The following is a 22,473-nucleotide window of genomic DNA, read 5'->3' on the forward strand; positions in this document are numbered from 1 at the left end:
AGGTGTCCCCTGAACCCTGCCCAATGTCTACCCCATGGCAACTGTCTACTAGGTATTTGTTGAGTGATGAACGAACAAAACAATGCCAGAAAGAAGAAGAAGGGGAATAAACAATATCAAGGTCTTTAGAAGATATAGGAATACATTAAATGACCCATTGGGGAGAATCAGGAAAATCCTGTATTGACCCTAAGGAGCTTCCCTGGAAAGGGGTCACACTAACTTCCATGTTGGAGTCCTGATGTTAGTGCAACAAAGGTTCCGTTCATTTTTTTTTAAGTGAAATGAAAAAGTGATTCCCACTGTGTTTTCTCTTTTTCATACTTTTGTGGGGTAGGATTGTCATTTACAGTGAGGAAAATAAAAGAAGTTAAGGTTTTCATAGGCACTATTAAATATATGAAAAAAGGGTATAATAATAAGTTTTTTTTTCTTTTTCCTCCTTTAAGCTGTTCTGATATATAAGTGGAGGATAAGTAGGACAAGCCTTCCCTTTCTGTCATTTCCCTCCCCTCATGTTTATACAACATATTCCCTAACCTGCAAGCCATCAGCTTCCACTGTACATTTAACTCAAAAGCTGCATACAAAGCCCAGCCATAAGCAGGTTACCCTGTTACCTAAAGGGGATCCAGACAGTCTGTGAACTCAGAACTTATGTGGAAGTACAGAAAAGTCAGCTTTTCATAAAGGAAAAAGACAAATTAGTAAGAGTACAAGAAAGTAAAGAAGCATTTGCTGGGATGTGTGAAGAGAAAATAAAAGCGAATCTGCAAGAGAATCTGCAGAATTTAAGGTACCAAAGACAAGAGCGGAAAAAAGCTTAGGGAAGTGCACCTGGCTTCCTATTGGCTTTTATGAGACTCTTCCAGTGTTAGTCTTTCTAAGGGTCTTTCATATACAATAAAAAGCTGAACTTATTTCCAAACAGACATACTGAGGTTTCCTTTTGATGGTCTACTCATTTGTACCCACCTCACCCACCCAAGAGTGTCTAAGATAATAAATGAGAATGCAACAAATGGATTTCTTTTGTTAAGTACATACCTGTTTTAGGCCACAACGCATTGACGGCAATTTCACCTTTAAATTCTTCTGCCATTCCAAGTACACACATAGACATACCATATTTAGCAATAGTGTAAGCTGAAAGAAACCATCAAGAATTTAATTAAGAAACAAATTAATCTGTGAGTATAAATAACCAATTTCCTTCTATTACTGTTTTTCCTTGATACATTTTTCAGAATTAGTTAATATTTACATTAGGACAAAAACTTTGGGCTTTTCTGGTAGCTCAGATGGTAAAGCGTCTGCCTACAATGCAGGAGACCCGGGTTCGATCTCTGGGTTGGGAAGATCCCCTGGAGAAGGAAATAGCACCCCACTCCAGTATTCACGCCTGGAAAATCCCATGGACCGAGAAGCCTGGTGAGCTACAGTCCATGGGGTCGCAAAGAGACGGACATGACAGAGAAACTTCACTTCTTCACTTCACAAAAACTTTTAATGTACTATTTTTAAAAGAACAGTTTTCTATGTAAACAATTTTATATATATCAGGGATGAACTACTTTAACATATTTCTATCCTAGTAATTGTTTAAAAGAACAGAGACAGTAATAAACTTTTATTCCTCTGAATATCATGGGGATAAATTACATTATTGTTTCTTTTTTTGTCCTTTTTCCAATGAAACTGGCCATTTAAAGGAAAACTACTTCTAGTAAAACATAAACAAAAGGTTGCAAATTCATTTAACTGAGTCAATTAAAACAGAACTTGTTTTAGTTTTGTTCTATGGGTTCTTATTCCGAATGTCCTCCTTTCCAAATTTTATGGAATTATGTTGAAACAAGGAGTAGGTATCTGATACAATAATCTCAGAGGAGGCACCTGTACATAAATCTTGTCATTTAGCATGTGCGTGTCTGCTCAGTCACTTCAGTCGTGTCTGACTCTTTGCAACCCTATGGACTATAGCCTGCCAGGCTCCTCTGTCCATGCAATTCTCTAGGCAAGAATACTGGAGAGGGCTGCCATGCCCTCCTCCAGGGGACCTTTCTGACCCAGGGATCGAACCTATGTCTCCTATATTTCCCGTATTGCAGGTGGATTCTTTACCCCTGAGATACTGGGGAAGGTCTGTTAGTTAGCATACTCATCTTACATCATTAGATAGGTGTGAAAAGTAAAGTATTTCATGGACAGTTTCTTTTTTTAAATTTTATTTTATATGAGTTTATCAACAATGCTGTGCTAGTTTTAGGTATACAGCAAAGTGATTCGGTTATGCATACACACATATCCACACCCTTCCAAATTCCTTTCCCATTTAGGCTGTCACATAATATTGAGCAGAGTTCCCTGATCCAGACAGCAGGTCGCTGTTGGCTATCCATTTTAAACATAGCAATGCATACTTGTCAATCATGGTAGTCCTAATCAACTTTATTGAAGAATAAGTTACATACAGTAAAACACACCCACTGGTACTTGAGGGAGCTTTCCAGGATGGTGGATATCCATATCTTCATTTGAGGTTATTCAGGTGTATCTATTCGTCAAAACTCATCAGACTCAACCATTAACAACTATGCATTTTATTTAATGCAAATTATACCTCCATTTAAAATATGACAGATAAAAGATTAAGAATCTACTTACCAAAATGCTACCAACTTCTGCAGAGGAAATTTAATGTTAACACTATGTACAAACTGTGATTACATCATTGATACACTGATTTAATGTAAAACAGATTGACTAAACAAGTCATCCCCTCACCTACCACAGTGCTGTTTGAACCACAGTGGATTCAGGTTCAGAGGTGGGCTGAGATTGAGGATATGAGCAATTTTACTCTTTCTCAAATAAGGAATGCATGCTTTAGATCTGAAAGCAAAAGAAAACACAAGTCAAACTGCTAGCTTTCTAACAGCTTCATTACTTTTTAAAATTATATGTTAAACTACTTCTACAGAGCAACTGAACTTGTTCAGTAACTTACAGGATACTTTTGTTGGTTTTTTTTCCATTTATCGAAAATGACGATAGCAAAAGCAACTAATATTCATCCTTTGAAACTTTATATAATGGCCTGACAATATGATCTGCCTGATGAAAACAATCAAGTAAGTTAAGTAGCATATTAGCCTTAAATCCAACTTAGATTATCTTCAACTACATCATTCTAAGTCAGACAGACCTGGGTTCAGAGTCTCCTTCTGCCCTTCACTGTGTGATCTGCAGCAAATATAGGTAGTATTCTGATTCTCAGTTTTCTCATTTGCAAATGCTGGTAATACTTGCTACTATCTAGGACTGACCAAGGGATTAAAATGAGACAATATATATGAGGTACTTAGAACAGTACATATATTAAACATGAAATAAACAACTGAAATTATTAGTATTCACATTCTAAGATTTTTTTCATCTTAGTAGGTATGGTACTCCTACCACAAAGGAACTGTAAGTTAATAACATTAACTCCCAACACATTACCAAACTTAATCTGTGCCAGCACGCCATGCAATATTTCTTTGGGGGCAATCTTAGTTGTTTTTTTAAAATCCCATTCAAAAAGGTAGGTAGGTATTTTACAAAAGACACAGGTCCAACATTTTAAAATATTTAACCATTAAGCTATAATACACAGCTTAATAACATACTGTAGCTTACTAACTACATAGTGTTTAGTTTTATTTCACATTCAATAGCTTCTAGGACTGGAAACTAGTCCATTCTTCTTAAGTCAGTTTCTTTCCTATCAATGTACAAAATTCTTATTACCATCTGCAACGTCATTTTAAGCTTATAAACCAAATACAATTAGTATCACTAAAGTAAAGGGTTTTTGCACATATTGTTTTTCCATTCCAGAGGTACTTCACATTTACGGGGGTGAGAAAGAAGGACAAACAATATTACAACTGATAGTCATTAGAACAGTGAAGCCGCACCTCAAAACATCAATAGGAAACAAGCAACCTATTCCAAGCAGTAAGACCATATTTCACACTCAAAGGAAAGAGTTCATTTCATTTACATTATAAACATGAGCTTCTCCTTTGATCTATTAGACAAAACCTTTCCACCAGCACTTTGCTTGCCTAACCCTCAGCATCACTAACCCTAACCAGGTACATTTTCCATGGCAACATGCCCTATCTTACTCATTATACTGAAAACTCTTAGCGGCACACTTGGATACTAGTATCTTGAGCTTAATAAAGCAGCTAAGTTCACTGTGTGCTAGGCACTGATTCTTAGCTTTCACACGAATCATGTTACTTTGAGTGCTGTAAGCTCAAAGGCCTACAGGGCATTTGAGTAAATGAATAAGGTGAGCTGGGTATAAGAAAGATCAACTGTTCAAAAATACAGTTGAGCCTTATTACAGAATTTCTATAAGCATGCATTTAACATGATACAAACACATATAATACTGGAGATGATAAGCTAAGTGTTAGTTGCTCAGTAGTGTCTGACTCTTTGCGACCCCATGGACTGTAGCCCTCCAGGCTTCTCAGCCCATGGAATTTTCCAGGCAAGAATTCTGGAGTGGGTAGCCATTCCCTTCTCCAGGGGATTTTCCCAACCTAGGGATCAAACCCGGGTCTTCTGCACTGCAGGTGGATTCTTTACCATCTGAACCATGAGGGAAGCCCATTGGAGATGATCTGTTTAATTAAAACTTAGAAACAAAAATAAGGATTGACTAGATCAAACTGATTATTCAAATATGTTCACAACTAGTTCTCTGACAAAGCACTGCAACACTCATAGCTATTTTTTTCTTTTAAGTATTTATTTATTTGGCTGCTCCAGGTATTAGCTGTATCACGTGGCATCTAGTTTCTGACCAGGGATCGAACCTGGGCCTCCTGCATTAGGAACAAGGAATCTTAGCTATTGGACCACCAGGAAAGTCTCTCCCACAGCTCTTCAACTTACGTAAGATAGGTGCCTCTGGTGTTGACGTTCATCATCAAATCCACTTTCTTCGTAGGTGTTTCCAATGTGTTGGTCAAGCTAATTGCACTGGCATTATTCACCAAAATATCAATTCCTGTTTTCAAATAATCAACTTCTTAGTAATGTCATTTAGACTTTACAACAGAAAGAAATAAACAATATTTGTATAGTTGAATCCTGAGTTCACAAACACTTTTAGATAATATGACTGACCAATTTACCAGTGTAGGACTCAATAGTATGTCAAAACAGTACGCAAATGATTTTCACTGGCACTATGAAGACAGCCCATCATCAGGGTTCCACAGGAAAGTACAAGGACGCTTAGTCCTCAGTAGTTTGTAGCTTCTGTCCTTATCTGTTCTCTTAATTCCTGATCTCTTAATTCCTCTTTGTCTCCAGGAACCTTAGGCCAACTGCCTTAAAGTTTTCCCTCCTCTCCAGCATCTTTCCAAGGTCTGCCTTCCTTCCAAGGACACCGGTCTCCCTCCCCCCTTGAAGGCCCTTACTTAAATGAAAGAGCTCCTTTCTGGTCTTAGAACTGGGAAAATAGAAATGACTCAGAGTTTCAATTCTAGGCAAATCATCAAAATAGATAAACTTATACACAAAATAAATTAAATCTAGAATCATAATTATTTATGCATATTCTATCTAGTCCTTATCCATATGTAACATTTATGGCTACAAGCTTAAATAACGTTAAATGAAAATGGTAAAATACAAAAGCATCTCAACACATTTTTGCACTTCTACATGGCCTTCATAATTCATTCTTTCCAAACTAAACTACAGTTGATTTGCCACGTCAATTTCTGATATACAGTAAAGTGACTCAGTTTTACATATATATACATTGTTTTTTCTATTCTTTTCCACTATGCTTTATCTCGGGATATTGAGTATAGCTCCCTGAACTATACAGTTGGATCTCATTGCTCGTCCACTCTATATGTAATGGTTTGTACCTGCTGATATCAAACTCCCAGTCCTTCCCTCCCCACCCCTCTCCCACCTGGCAACCACAGGTCTGTTCTCTGCGTCTGTGAGTCTGTTTCTGCTTCACAGATAAGTGCATCTGCATCATATTTTAGATCCCACATATAAGTAATACTAGAGGGTATGTCTCTTTCTGACTTATTTCATTTAGTATGATCATCTCTAGCTGCATCCACGTTGCTGCCAAAATTCTTTTTAAAGAACATTTAATATTCTGTCAAATAGATATATGACAATTTCTATTGCTGGGGTTAGACTGTTGCCATAAATGTCTTTTACTATTCTCTTGACTTTGCTTTGCCCCTCTCTCACATTGTGTGAATAATGGTTTAAATGAGGTTATTATGAGTGGAGTGAGTGATAGTCGCTCAGTCATGTTTGATTCTTTGCAACCCCATGGACTGTAGCCTGCCAGGCTCCTCTGTCCACGGAATTCTCCAGGCAAAAATACTGAAGTGGGTTGCCATTTTCTTCTCCAGGGGATCTTCCTGACTCAGGAATAGAACATGGGTCTCTGAATTGCAGGCAGATTCTTTATCATCTGGGCCACCAGGGAAACCAACTATTAAGAGGCATTTCTAAGTTTAAAGACAGGTCAACTTGAAAAGTATTAGCAGATACATGCTTGACTTTATCTTATAATCCACAGACAATACATTAGAATATGTAATGAATCCATACACCTTTTCCAAAGGAATACCCAAGACTGAAGTAGCAATAAAGTTATAAATGACAATCAACAATGAGATGAAATAATTTAGATGAAGCTTTATCTCTCAAAAAGATGAGGACTGGGAAAAGTGGTCAGAAAGGAGATACAATGTGCTTTTAACTTTGTATAAAAAATAATGTTCAGTTCCATGTTGCTGAATATAGTTCTGTCTTTGCCAGATAAATCCTCTAGTGAGCCCCAAAGCAAATGAAAGTAGATGAGGACTGAAGCTTTCAGATTGTAAAAACTGGATCTGACTTGTCAATGATAAAGAAAAAAAACTGGGTCCAATTAAGAGGTAACAAAATTTTTAGACTCAGATGAGCCAAATAAAAACATTAGGTTAGTGCAAAAGTAATTTAGATTTTGCATTGTTGAACTTTGCCATTTGATATTAAAATATATTCTTAAATAAATGTGGTTATGTTATACATCATTTTAATGTACATTTCTTGCTAATGAATTATTACTTGCTGTTTATTTTATTTGTATTTTAGACTATGGAAATAATGTTGGACAAAAAGCAAAACTCAAGAGATTTTCTTATGTAAGTTCAAAATGCATCATAAAGCAGCAGAGACAAGTCACAACATCAACAATGCATTTGGCCCAGGAACTTCTAATGAACGTTCAGTGCAGTGGTGGCTCAAGAAGTTTTGCAAAGGAGATGAGAGCCTGGAAGATGAGGAGAGTAGTGGCCAACCATCAGAAGCTGACAATGACCAACTGAGAGGATAATTGAAGCTGGTCCTCTTACAACTACACGAGAAGTTGCCCAAGAACTCAGCATAGACCATTCTGTGGTCATTTGGCAGTTGAAGCAAACTGGAAATGTGAAAATGAAAAAGCTTGATAAGGGGGTGCCTCATGAGCTGACAGCAAATCAAAAAAATCATTTAAGTGCTGCCTTCTCTTATTGCATGCAACAACAACAAACCATTTCTCGATTGGATTGTGACGTGACAAAAAGTGGATTTTATACAACTGGCCATGACCAGCTCAGTGGCTGAACCAAAAAGAAGCTCCAAAGCTTCTTCCCAAAGCCAAACCTGCACCAGAAAAAGGGTTACTGTTTGGTGGTCTGCTACGAGCCTGGTTCACTACAGCTTTCTGAATCCCAGCAAAACCACTACATCTGAGAGAGATGCACAGCAATCGATGAGATGCACAGAAAACTGCAATGCCTGCAGCCAGCACAGGTCAACAGGAAGGGCCCAGTTCTTTACAACAACACCTGACTCCACATAGCACAACCAGCGTTTGAAAAGTTGAGTGAACTGGGCTACAAAGTTTTCCCTCATCTGCCATATTCACTTGTCCTCTAGCCGACTATCACTTCTTCAAGCATCTCAACAACATTTTGCTGGGAAAATGCTTCTACAACCAGCAAGATGAAGAAAATGCTTTCCCAGAGTTCGTTGAAGCCCGAAGCATGGATTTTTATACTACAGGAATAAACAAACTTATTTCTTGTTGGCAAAATTGTGTTGACTGTAATGGTTCCTATTTTGATTAATAAAGATTCAGGCTCTGAAACTATAATTACTTCTGCACCAACCTAACAGATCAGGGACGGGACTTGCCTGGTGGTCCAGTGGTTAAGGTTCCAGGCTTCCAATGCAGAAGGCACAGGTTCAGTCCCTGGTTGGGGAACTAAGATTCCACATGCCACGTGGTACAGCCCAAAAAAATTTTTTTCAATGAATCAGGGCACAATGGTGGGAAATGATACAGAAGAAAAGGCATGTACATATGCCTGCTGCAGAAAAAAAGATGGCAGGAAAGATTATATTTGTGTTTTATGAAACAGCATAATCTACTCAAGGCCTAAAAACTCTGAAGATGAAGGAAGGCAAGGTGATAGGCAGTACTATGTGGCAGAGGTCCCCGAGGGGTACAGGGAAAGCATCATCCATTGCTCAGGACTTTGTTAAGGATAATTCCCTGGCAGAGAGAAAAGTTAGGAGAATGGTAAAGTCTTCTCTAAAAGGCAGACTTCAAAGGCCTACAAAACTCCAAACCACACCATAACAGCAGCAACCACAGTATGGAACTGAAACCAAACAAACAAAAAATGAAGGCTTGGAAGATCTAGGGGAAAAAAGTAAAGAGAGAAAAAAAGAGCAGGCCGTGAATCATCTCACAAATGTGACATCATCCTGATTAGGAGGGAGCAGCAGCTGAGCTGTGGAGCAGAGCTCACCAAAGAATTAAGATTCTGCATCGTTATGCCAGAAAAGCAGAGGTTCATGGGCAAATGGAAAGCAAAATATTTTAAATACATCAACGCGGATCCTAAGGAGAAGGGAAGGAAATGTTAGGGAAGATTCCAAAAGAGAGGTAACTCCACCACCAATTTGCACTTTAGCAAGAAAACAGAAGTGTTTCAGATGCCCATCTCAACAACAGGTAGGAAAATACATTGGCAGATTTTCTGCCCCCAAAGATATGAAGAGTATATCTTCTCTCTTTTTAAAGTCTTCACTGAACTTCTTACCATACCACTTGATTATGTTTAGGTTTTGTGGCTGCGAGGCATATGGAACTGTAGCTCCCTGACCAGGGATTGAACCAGCACTCCCTGTATTGGAAGGCAAAGTCCTAACCACTGGACCACCAGGGAAGTCCAAAGCATACCTTCCTGACTGAAGATTTCTACCAACTCAGCTACGTTCCAGGACATGAATGCCAAATCAATTAATATGGATCGACTGGCTTCTGAAGAAACAAACAACAAGATTTGCTTTTGTCCCTTTCATTTTCTCTGTCTGTTCCTGGGAAAGTAGATCACGTGATAGACAAAGCTGGATCAACCCCACACTGAAGACGCTGAAGGAATGATGCCAGGTTCAATGGAAGACAGTCTAAGCCATAGTGGCTAAACCAATCGAGACCATCTATGCATCTGAGTGAAACTTCCTTGGCTGGGACAAAACAGAGTTAGGAAATTGGAGAGGAGAGATTTCTGGGCTTTGATTCTTCCAAGAAAGAGATTTCAGTTTGGCTCTTTCAATTCTCTGTGGCAACAACAGGAGAAGCAGCAGACTTGTGAGATGCCAGCTACTCTGCAAGAGCCCCAGCCTGGAAAGGGGAGGTCCTCACGTTTTGACACCCAGGTGCATATTTTCAGACTCTGCCATCACTAATACACAAGGTGTCACTCCTTCTGGTGAAGCAGATCAGACAACACAGCTAGAATTCAAGATGGGAAGCTAAAAAGGAGGTGAATTCTGGGCTTATATAGTATGGCTTTCAGTATTTATAATTAATGTCCATCTTGACCCATTTCAGAGGTTTCCTGGGACAACACCAGACAACAACTGAACCAGTCATTTTCTCTAACAGAATTAGAGGCAGAAACTAAGACCAAGAAAGGGCACAGACCAAGGCAGAAGCAGTCCTCCCCTAAATTCCGGTGGTCTCGTCGCCAGACAGGGTAAACTCACTCTCAGCTGGCAGAACCAGTGGATCAATGCAAAGAACTAACCCTGGATGCATACAGAGAAAGGAAAAGCTCTGTTCTTCTACCCTCACCACCTTATGCCTTAGCTCCTCCCTAAAAAGGAGTGGTTAAACTAATTAGGTTAAATCGTAATTGGCACTAATTGGTCACTTTTCCTAGTAGGTAGAAGTGTCACTTTCAAACTAATTAGGTCACTTTTCTGAGTAGGTAGAAGTCATTTCAGATAAAGGTCCCCCATGTGAATGTGGCTTCTTCTCCTTCTTCCTTCATATTTGGGGCCCTAAGAGGAAGAAGAAGAAGAAGAAGGAAAAAAAACACCCAGTAATTTTGCATTCTCTCTCGTCTTCTCTCAGGGGCATTCATATTACTTTGGGAAAGGTTGCCAGCCAGGGGTAATATTTTGAATTTAAAGGACGAGATCCCATTTGAGTCAAAGTTTTGTGCTCCAGTCCAGAAGAACATAGCACTCTGTATTGGGGGTTATAAGCATGAGATTTGCTAATAAAGCATTACCTTGTTCCTCAATATCCTCTGCATATACATAGAGTCTCTGGAATATTATAAGAAGAGAATGGTAATGGTTTGGACAGGATTTGGACACAGATAAATTCCATGCTATAATACCATCAAAGTCTTAGTTCAACTCCCGATACTTGCCTTCTAGAAGATTATGAATTAATTGGAGGAAAAGAAAAAAGCACTAAGATCTGAAGTTTTACAAGAAGAGGACCAAAGGAATGTTTTAGGAATTCAGAGAAAGAAAAATGTACATTTCTGATTACTCGGCATAGTCGGGAAATTGGCTTCGTGAAGTAGATGAGATTTAAGCACAAAAATTTCAAAAGCAAAGAAGGGAACATTTCAGGAAGGGTTGGAGGTGGAGGAGTGGGCACTGGAAGAGTCTGAGGAATGGGAAGAGAAAAGGTGAAAAGGCAAAAAAAAAAAATCAAGGTAAGGAAATGGAAGCAAACTGTTTTGGCTGGATTAGGGAGTTTACACAGGCATATAGAAAGAAGATGGAGTCAAAACAAGTCTGTTAACATCAGAATGCAAAATATCTTGAAAGCCAATAGGTAATCTGCACTTTACTCAATAAATATTAAAAAGTCACCAAATGATGGGTTACATGAAGACAAGTGGATGGGTCCTGGTATACTGTTATGGTCAAGGTCTTAACTCTACCTTGGATGAGAGATTGGTTATATTAAAAATAATTTTTAACAATTATTCAATTACTCATCAGATGGTTTTAAGCTATGCTTCTGTAGGAACAAATATTTTATTTCTGGCTATACTCTGAAGACTTAGAGAGTAAAAATATCAAAAGAAAGTTAAAAATTAAAACAATAGTTATACCAATACTTTACCAATATTCAATAATTATCTCAGAATGAAGGCACTACCTCCAAATTTTTCCACTGCCTTCTCCACAGCACTGCTGATTTGCTCTTCATCTCTTACATCAACAATACATGGCAAGGCCTTTCCTCCAGCTGCTTTGACTATAAAGGATAAATAAAGATGCATTCAAATATTTAAACTTTCATCAACACCAAAGCTCTGATATGAGTCAAAAGGAAAAAGTACCCCATTTTCAAATCAATATAAATAACTATGTCTTCCAACTACTAGCAACTCTGTCCTACTGTAGGACAGACTGAAATCATAGCCGTCTACAGACTAGCCAGGTCAACTCTATTTAAAAAACAAACAAAAAAGAGGGCAATTTTAAAAAATGCTATTAAAAAGAAATAAGGGGGGAAGGTAATTTAAAAGATGTTTACTATGGAAAATTCCTAAAAATGTACAAAAATAAAGAATAGTATAATGAACTATCATGAATCCATCAACTGTCTTCAATGATTGATAATGTTTTGCAGTAAATTTATCTACCACCAATTCTGTTTCGTTTTTTGCTGGTATATTTCAAAACAAATCCCAGGCATCATTTCATTCATAATTGCTTCATCTGTATTCCCTTTATATAACCACAGCACTATTAACATAACTAACAAAACTAGCATACCAGCTGAAGCTGAAGCCCTCACTCCTGGCACAGTGCCTTGAATATAAGCACTCAATAACTATTTGTGTTCCCTGGGCTCGATAACAACCTAGAGGGGTAGGATGGGGTGGGAGATGGAAAGGAGGTTCAAGAGGGAGGGCACATATGTATATCTATGGCTGATTCACGATGATGTACGGGAGAAACCAACACAGTATTGTAAAGCAATTATCCCTCAATTAAAAGTAAATAAATTTTTTTAAAAGAAAAAAAAATCTGTGATCTGAAAGTACTAAAATAATGACTTGCAAATTATGCAGAGACCAGGTAACATGGAGCGTTTTTTTGTTCACACTATACACCTCTTAAATTCTTTCCTCTGCTTCCACTCCTCTGCTCTTTGCTCTCATCCAAGAACCACTGGCTTCATGAGATATGATTTTTAACAGGAATCGCTCCCATTACTTAAAAAAGCTGGGGAGGAAAATGATCCCCAAACACCACTCTAAGGTGACAAAATATTTCTTCAACCAGATAAAATTATTTTTAGGATAGACTTCAGATAGATATAATTAAACTTTCCAGCAAATTCTCTATTTATTGAAACATACTTTCTTCAGCAGCAGTATAGATGGTGCCTGGAAGTTTGGGGTGTGCCTGGGCGGTCTTCGCAGCAATGACTATGTTTGCTCCATCCTTGGCTGCTTTCAAAGCAATCGCTTTGCCAATGCCGCGGCTTGCACCTGTGATGAAGACAGTACATCCTGCTAACTTCCTGCAACAGAACAAATGTGGCCTTATTAGAAATCTCAAAGTTTCTATTTATGGATATCAATACTGAAAACTCATGCACATGTTCACAAAACATGTTTCCTCTTCTATCAAACCTTCTCTAAACCCTCCTCCTTCCCCATCTGATACCTGATTACTCCCACTGTATAATGATCTATAAATTATTATAACTGCAGTGGCCAGATTTGCTATGATTTCTGCAAACAAAATCTGCTCAAATGAGTAAATCTTAAAAAGAAATGAGGAATTAATGAACTACATGAACATATATATATTTTTCCCCCCACAGAAAAAGTGTTAAAGTTTATTTTTGAAAAATTTGTAAAAAGACCTTACTTTTGAATGGTGGGATTATGAATAAATTTTATCATAGTCTTTATATTCTTCAGGATTTTTCAGTTTTCTGCAATGAATATATGCCACTTAAAAGGAATTACATAAAAGCTAATAATTATTTAACAGATGCTCATCATTGCTTATAATAGCTAGAGTGGAAACAACTTAAATGTCCATCATCTGATGAATGGATAAAGTAAAATGTGTTATATATAACTGATCATAGGGACTGTAGCCTTGTCTAACTCAATAAAACTACGAGCCATGCTGTGCAGCGTCACGGTGGAGAAGATTTTCTGACAAAACGTGGTCCACTGGAGAAGGGAATGGCAAACCACTTCAGCATTCTTGCCTTGAGAACCCCATGAACAGTATGAAAAGGCAAAAAGATATGACACTGAAAGATGAACTCCCCAGGTCAGTAGGTGCCCAATATATTACTGGAGCAGAGCAGAGAAATAAATCCAGAGAGAATGAAGAGATGGAGCCAAAGTAAAAATGATGCCCAGTTGTGGATGTGACTGGTGATGGAAACAAGGTCCGATGCTGTAAAGAGCAATATTGCATAGGAATCTGGAATGTTAGGTCCATGAATCAAGGCAAATTGGAAGTGGTCAAACAGGGGACAGCAAGAGTGAACATGGACATTTTAGGAACTAGTAAACTAAAATGGACTGGAATGGGAAAATTTAACTCAGATGACCATTATATCTACTACTATAGGAAAGAATCCCTTAGAAGAAATGGAGTAGCCATCATAGTCAACAAAAAAGTCTGAAATGCAGTACTTGGGTGCAATCTCAAAAAAACGACAGAATGATCTCTGATCGTTTGCAAGACAAACCATTCAATATCACAGTTATCTAAGTCTATGCCCCGACCAGTAATGCTGAAGAAGCTGAGGTTGACTGGTTCTATGAAGACCTACAAAACCTTCTAGAATTAACACCCAAAAGGGATGTCCTTTTCATTATAGGGGACTGGAATGCAAAAGTAGGAAGTCAAGAGATACCTGGAGTAACAGGCAAATTTGGCCTTGGAGTACAAAATGAAGCAGGGCAAAGGCTAACAGAGTTTTGCCAAGAGAATGCACTTTTCATAGCAAATACCCTAACAACACAAGAGAAGACTCTACACGTGGACATCACTATATGGTCAACACAAAAATCAGATTGATTATACTCTTTGCAGCCAAAGATGGAGAAACCTTATATAGTCAGCAAAAACAAGACTGGGACCTGACTGTGGCTCAGATCATGAACTCATTATTGCCAAATTCAGACTTAAATTGAAGAAAGTAGGGAAAACCAGTAGACCAATCATGTATGACCTAAACCAAATTCCTTATGATTATACAGTGCAAGTAACAAATAGATTCAAGGGATTAGATCCGATAGATAACAGTACCTAAAGAACTATGGATGCAGGTTTGTGACATGTACAGTGATCAAGACAATCCCCAAGAAAAAGAAATGCAAAAAGGCAAAATGGTTGTCTGAGGAGGCCTTACAAATAGCTGTAAAAAGAAGAGAAGCTAAAGGCAAAGCTAAAGGCTTCCCTGGTGGCTCAGAGGTTAAAGTGTCTGCCTCCAATGCAGGAGACCCGGGTTGGATCCCTGGGTCGGGAAGATCCCTTGGAGAAGGAAACGGTAACCCACTCCAGTATTCTTGCCTGGAGAATCCCATGGATGGAGAAGCCTGGTGGGCTACAGTCCACGGGGTCGCAGAGTCGGACATGACTGAGCGACTTCACCTTCACCTTCTAAAGGCAAAGTAGAAAAGGAAAGATATACCCATCTGAATGCAGAGTTCCAAAGAACGGTAAGGAGAGATAAGAAAGCCAATGGTACCCCACTCCAGTACTCTTGCCTGGAAAATCCCATGGATGGAGGAGCCTGGCAGGCTGCAGTCCATGAGGTCGCTAAGAGTGGGATATGACTGAGCAACTTCACTTTGACTTTTCAGTTTCATACACTGGAGAAGGAAATGGCAACCCACTCCAGTGTTCTTGCCTGGAGAATCCCAGGGATGGGATTACAATCCCAGGGATACCATTACATCCTGGTGGGAGGCCATCTATGGAGTTGAACAGACTCGGACACAACTGAAGTGACTTAGCAGCAGTGATCAATGCAAAGAAATAGAGGAAAACAATAGAATGGGAAAGACAGAGATCTCTTTAAGAAATTTAGAGATACCAAGGGACCATTTCATGCAAAGATGGGCACAATAAAGGACAGAAATCGTGTGGACCTAACAGAAGCATAAGTTATTAAGAAGAGGTGGCAACAATACACAGAAGAACTATACAAAAAAGATATTCATGACCCAGATAACCACGATGGTGTGATCACTGACCTAGAGCCAGACACCTTGGAATGCTAAGTCAAGTGGGTCTTAGGAAGCATCACTACAAACAAAGCTACTGGAGGTGATGGAATTCCAGTTGAGCTATTTCAAATCCTAAAAGATGATGCTTTGAAAGTGCTGCACTCAATATGCCAGCAAATTTGGAAAACTCAGCAGTGGCCACAGGACTGGAAAAGGTCAGTTTTCAATCCAATCCCAAAGAAAGGCAATGCCAAAGAATGTTCAAACTACTGCACAATTGCACTCATCTCACACACTAGCAAAGTAATGCTCAAAATTCTCCAAGCCACGCTTCAACAGTATGTGAACCATGAAATTCCAGATGTTCAACTTGGATTTAGAAAAGGCAGAGGAGCCAGAGATCAAATTGCCAACATCCGATGGATCATCGAAAAAGCAAGAGTTCCAGGAAAACATCTATTTCTGCTTTATTGACTATGCCAAAGCCTTTGACTGTGTGGATCACAATCAACTGTGGAAAATTCTTAAAGAGATGGGAATATCAGACCATCTTACCTGCCTCCTGAGAAATCTGTATGCAGGTCAAGAAGCAATAGTTAGAACTAGACATGGAACAACAGACTGGTTCCAAATAGAGAAAGGAGTACCTCAAGGCTGTACATTGTCACCCTGCTTATTTAACTTATATGCAGAGTACATCATGAGAAATGCCAGGCTGGATGAAGGACAAGCTGGAATCAAGAATGCTGGGAGAAATATCAATAGCCTCAGATACGCAGATGACACCACCCTTATGGCAAAAAGCGAAGAATTAAAGAGCCTCTTGATGAAAGTGAAAGAGGAGAGTGAAAAAGTTGGCTTAAAACTCAACATTCAGAAAACAAAGATCATAGCTTCCAGTCCCATCACTTTATGGAAGATAGATGGGGAAACAATGGAAACAGTGACAGACTTCATTGTGGGGGGTTCCAAAATTACTAATGATGACTGCAACCATGAAATTAAAAGATGCTTGCTCCTTGGAAGAAAAACTATGACCAACTTAGCATATTAAGAAACTGAGATATTACTCTGCCAACAAAGGTCTATCTAGTCAGAGCTATGGTTTTTCCAGTAGTCATGTATGGATGTGAGAGTTGGATCATAAAGAAAGCTGAGTGCCGAAGAATTGATGCTTTTGAACTGTGGTGTTGGAGAAGACTCTTGAGAGTCCCTTGGACTGCAAGGAGATCCAACCAGTCCATCCTAAAGGAAATCAATCCTGAATATTCATTGGAAGGACCGATGCTGAAGCTGAAACTCTAATACTTTGGCCACCTGATGCAAAGAACTGACTCATTGGAAAAGACCCTGATGCTGGGAAAGATTGAAGGGAGGAGGAGAAGGGGGTGACAGAGAATGAGATGGCTGGGTGGCATCACCAACTCAATGGACATGAGTTTGAGCAAGCTCCGCGAGTTGGTGATGGACAGGGAAGCCTGGAGTGCTGCAGTCCATGGGGTCACAAAAGAGTCTAACACGACTGAGTGACTGAACTGAACTGAACTGAAAATGTGTTATATATCAATACATACAAAGGGATACATTCAGCAATAAAAGGGAATGAAGTACTGATCTGTGCCACATGGATGAACTTTGAAAACATGCTCAGTGAAAGAAGGCAGTCACAGAGGCCTTTGTAATATATCATTCCATTTATATGAAATGTCCAGAAGAGGCAAACCTATAGACACACAAGGACTAGTAGCTGCCTAGGACTGGGGGTTGGAGGAGGAGGGGTATGGGGCTTCTTTCTTGGATGACAAAAATATTTTTAAGTTGACTGTGGTGTATACACAACTCTGTGACTATACCATTTAATTGTATACTTTAAATGGGTAAATTGTGTGGTGCGTGAATTACATCTCAATAATAATGTTTAAAGAGACATTACTTTGCCGACTAAGGTCCGGCTAGCCAAGGCTATGGTTTTTCCTGTGGTCATGTATGGATGTTAGAGTTGGACTGCGAAGAAGGCTCAGTGCCGAAGAGTTGATGCTTTTGAACTGCGGTGTTGGAGAAGACTCTTGAGAGTCCCTTGGACTGCAAGGAGATCCAACCAGTCCATTCTGAAGGAGATCAACCCTGGGATTTCTTTGGAAGGAATGATGCTAAAGCTGAAACTCCAGTACTTTGGCCACCTCATGTGAAGAGTTGACTCATTGGAAAAGACTTTGATGCTGGAAGGGATTGGGGGCAGGAGAAGAAGGGGACGACACAGGATGAGATGGCTGGATGGCATCACTGACTCCATGGACGCGAGTCTGAGTGAACTCCGGGAGTTGGTGATGGACAGGGAGGCCTGGCGTGCTGCGATTCATGGGGTCGCAAAGAGTGAGACACGACTGAGCGACTGAACTGAACTGAACTGAACTGAATGATGTTAAACAAACAAACATAGAAAGCTGGCAAAGAACTCTGGGTATTGTTCAAAAGATTCTCTGATCCCAATGTGAGGAAAGTTCTTCATGCCCATTCGTTTTTTAATAATATATCCAACCACCCACTTTTAACTTTCTACTTATTCAGGTGTTAGATGAGAAGAAAACCTGTATTAAGTCAGAGCGGGAAACCCACTTTCTTGTTTACTTTCTAAAGGCGTATAAAGTTTAAGGAGAAGGCTGAGAGAGGGCAGCAAAGTGACAATGACAAACAGAAAAAGGGGCAGCAGCCAGAGGCAAGGGCAACAGATAAGCAGGCTTGTTAGCAACAGAATGTAATGCTTCTGCCAAGATCAGAAAGACTACACTTTGGAAGCAAGTTCAGAGGTAAAAGTGGGAGAACGGCTTCAAAATAAGATAGAAACAGTTTAATAAGAAAGAAGGGGAATAAAGAGGTGCTCTTTTTACTATTTTTAGTAAAAAAAAAAACCACACACACAAAATACAAAAAATATATATAAATAATGTATAAAACTTAAAGATCAAAATAAAATGCATACCAAGAAATACAATATTATCAATACACTAGAAGCCACCTGTCTACTCCTCTCTATTCTTCTTCCTTTTGACCCACAAAGTAACAACTATTTTAAATATTATTACTAATTTCCTTGCCTTTTTTAAAAAAATTATTCCTAATACCTACTTATCTATGTCTAAGCCAGGGGCCAAATCCGACCCTCCATCTGTTTGTGTACAGTGCGGGAGCTAAGAACAGTTTTCACAGATCAACACATATGTGTATGAACACATATGATTGATTTGGAACCCCAATTCAGCAAACGCTATTTCCCTATTACAAATTGAACTGTATTCACCAAAATACAATTGTACCTCCCTGTCATAGATTGAATTTTATCAACCGAAGTGTTAGGGTATTTTGAAGTCCTAACTTCCCGCGTTCCCAAATGAGACCTTATTTGGAAACAGGGTTGCTGCAGATGTAATCAGTTACACTGAGGTCATAGAGGAGTAGAAAGAAAAGAAAGTGAAGTCGCTTCTGTCCAACTCTTTGCGGCCCCATGGACTGCAGCCCACCAGGCTCCTCCACCAATGGAATTTTCTAAGCAAGAGTACCGGAGTGGGTTGCCATTTCCTTCTCCAGGGGATCTTCCTGACCCAGGGATGGAACCCGGGTCTGCCTCATTGCGGGCAGACGCTTTACCGTCTGAGAGTAGGGTGGATCCTTAATTTAGTATGACTGTGCCTTCATAAGAGGAAGAAAGACGACATAAAGACAGACACACAGGGAGGACGCCACGTGATGACAGAGGTGGAGAGTGGAGTAAAGCAGCTGCCAACTAAGAACGCCAAGGACTGCCGGTGATCACCAGAGCTAGGGAGGGGCAAGGGGTCTACTCATAATTTCAGAGGGAACACTGAGATTGCTAGGGCACTGCTAACACCTGGACTTCAGACTTCAAGTCTTCAGAACTCAAAAAAATAAATTTCCATTTGAAGCCACTCAAAAAAGAATTTCATTCTTGTTGTTGCTGTTTGTTGTTTTAGTTGCTAAGTCATATCTGACTCTTTTGTGTCCCCATAGACTTCTGTGCACCAGACTCCTCAGTCCATGGGGTTTTCCAGGCAAGAATACTGGAGTGGGTTGTCATTTTCTACTCCAGGGGATCTTCCCTACCCAGGGATGGAACCTACATCTCCTGCATTGGCAGGTGGATTCTTTACCAGGGAGGGATCAAGGGAGCCACCAGGGAAGCCCAAGAACACTGGAGTGGGTATCTTCCTGGGTATCTTCCAGGGCATCTTCCTGACCCAGAAATTGAACCAGGGTCTTCTGCATTACAAGTGGATTCTTTACCAGCTGAGCTACCAGGGAAGCCCTTCATACAGTATATGTCATTACATAGTTTGCTTCTTTCACAAAACATGGTTTGGAGACTTATCCATACTGGTGTAAATAGTTACACTTACTTTATTTAATATACAATATTTTGCATATGAGCATATCCATGGGATCGCAAAGAGTCAGACACGACTTAGTGACTGAACTGAACTGAACTGATACTATAAGGTATTTATTCATTCTACTGTTTATGGACCTTGAGGAGGGTTTCCAGTTTTGTTTTGTTTTTTTTTTTCTATTATGAACAATGGTGCTAAAAGAATCTTGTACACTTCTTCCAGTCACACATACAAGAGTTTCCCCAGGGCATATACTGACCGATGAACTACATTTTCCCCCATATGGACAACCTACAGTTCCAGTCTGAAAAGCCTATCTTTCCCACAGATCTTGAATGCCAGCTTTGTCATAGACTGAGTCTCCAGAAATAAACATCTATCTCTAGGCTCTCTCTTCTATTTAATTCGGTTAAATGGATTGCACTATCTTAACAGCTTTCTTGGCTATACTTGGATCTTTGCTTTTCCACATATTAGAAATTAGCTTATTTAATTGCATAAGCAAAATCAGTTGGGGTTTTGATAGAATTCAATGGACAGAGGAGCCTGGAGGGCTACAGTCCATGGGGTCACAAATAGTCAGACACAACTGAGCAACTAAGCACGCAGCACAGCAATGTGAGAAGAACCACCATCTTTAAGACATTGAGTGCTCCAGTCCATGAACATGGTATTACTCTCTGTTTCGCACCTGGAACCACAGGATGTCCCTCTGTAATCAAAGGTAATATTCTGACCATCCAATCACGGTGTTATCAGATTTTCCCACTATTTAATTACTCTAGTTTCCCTCGCAATCAGTGCAAAGTTACTTAAAGACCATTTTTTAATTATTACAGAATTTTCAAATATTTTCAAAAATACAGAAAATACTGTGATAAGTATCCATGTTTATTTAACAATTCAACAACAATCACAATTTTGAAAATAATTATCAGAAAGCAAACCTCAGAAGTTATTTAATTTCACTTACAAACGCTTCAGTATGTACCTCCAACTTTTATATAACAATGTCATTATCACAACTAAGAAAAGTAACAGTAATTCCTCAAAATCAACTAGTACCTATCTTTATGCAAAGTTTCACAATTATCTCAAAAATATCTTTTTACACTTGGTTTGATTAAATCAGGAGGTGTAAGGACTTCACATTGCATTAATTTGTTACAGATACACCTTGAGAGATTGCAGGTTCAATTCCAGACCGCCACAATAAAGTGAATACTGAAATAAAGTGAGTCACACAAACGTTGGTTTCCCAGTATATAAAACAGTTACATTTACACTGTGGTCTTTTAAATATGCCTAAAAAATGTACATATTTTAATTTAAAACTATTTTATTGCTAAAAAATGCTAACCACCATCTGACAAAGCAAGGTTCCCATAAACTTTCAGTTTGTAAAACACAAAATATCTGCAAAGGGCAATAAAGGTACAGCACAAATAAAATGAGGTATGCCCGTACATCTTACAAGTCTCTTATAATCTATAACAGATTTTAGATTTTCTTTATGTCATTTATTTGCTGAAGAATATACGTCTGTAGAACAACCCATATTCTGGATTTTGAAATTCTCATTTTTATAGCCATTGTACTGTACTTGCTGACTTTTTTACTTGTGCGCGTGAGTGCGTGCTAAGTTGCTTCAGTCGTGTCCTGCTCTTTGCAACCCCATGGACTGCAGCCCACCAGGCTCCTCTGTCCATGTGATTCTCCAGGCAAGAACACCTGGAGTGGGTTGCCTACCCTCCTCCAGGGGATCTTCCTGACTCAGGGATGGAACCGGAGTCTCTTACTTCTTTACCACTAGCGCCACCCGGGAAGCCCTTTTGTTTGTGTGCAGAAATCTAATTTTTCTCATTGACTTTTGTATCCTGACAGTGTATCAGACTCTTATTGAATCTAGTAATTTAGTTATACATTATTTTGGTTTTCCAGTTAGATAATCATATCATCTGCAAATAATGACAGCATTATTTCTTTCATTTCAAGCCGAATATTTTTTCTTTCTTTCTCCTGCCTTATTTACTAAAGAAAAAAAAAAAAAAAGTTTCCAGATGGAAGGTCAGAGGTACAGGAAGGAATAAAAGCCAAAGATAATTAAGTACAGAAAGCAAAAAAAAGTTTTTATACTGCTAATTAGCAATAATATAAATGATATAATAAATAATAACATCTGGAGGTTAAAATAGAATTAAAATAAATTGTTACAATAACAAAAGTTAAAACTGGAATGACTGAAGTTCAACTTTTTTAGGTCCTTGTATTGTTTGTGGGAATGATAAAATTTTATTTACTTCAGACACTGGTAAGTTATACACACCTTTAAACTGTCTATGTTAAACATGATAAATACAAATTCCAGGTCTTAATAGTTTTTGTGACAAGAATGGGATTCTAACAAAGACATGGCTTTCTAACAGAAAAAGGACAAGAACTCTGTTAAGACA

At 38.9% G+C, this 22,473-nt stretch overlaps 1 protein-coding gene across 1 annotated transcript in view; it reads right to left on the reverse strand.

Annotated features, from left to right (window-relative positions):
- The window catches only part of HSDL2 (hydroxysteroid dehydrogenase like 2), a 57,919-nt gene that overhangs the window by 30,400 nt on the left and 5,046 nt on the right, over window positions 1–22,473 (reverse strand). The window contains exons 2-6 of the mRNA XM_069575421.1: window positions 12,771–12,934; window positions 11,558–11,656; window positions 4,960–5,074; window positions 2,792–2,895; window positions 1,048–1,146 (exon numbers count right to left, since the gene is read on the reverse strand). Coding sequence (XP_069431522.1) covers window positions 1,048–1,146; window positions 2,792–2,895; window positions 4,960–5,074; window positions 11,558–11,656; window positions 12,771–12,934 — 581 coding nt within the window. The remainder of the gene's footprint in view (window positions 1–1,047; window positions 1,147–2,791; window positions 2,896–4,959; window positions 5,075–11,557; window positions 11,657–12,770; window positions 12,935–22,473) is intronic.

Source organism: Ovis canadensis, chromosome 2 (assembly GCF_042477335.2).
Source record: "Ovis canadensis isolate MfBH-ARS-UI-01 breed Bighorn chromosome 2, ARS-UI_OviCan_v2, whole genome shotgun sequence".
Taxonomy (NCBI): Eukaryota; Metazoa; Chordata; class Mammalia; order Artiodactyla; family Bovidae; genus Ovis; species Ovis canadensis.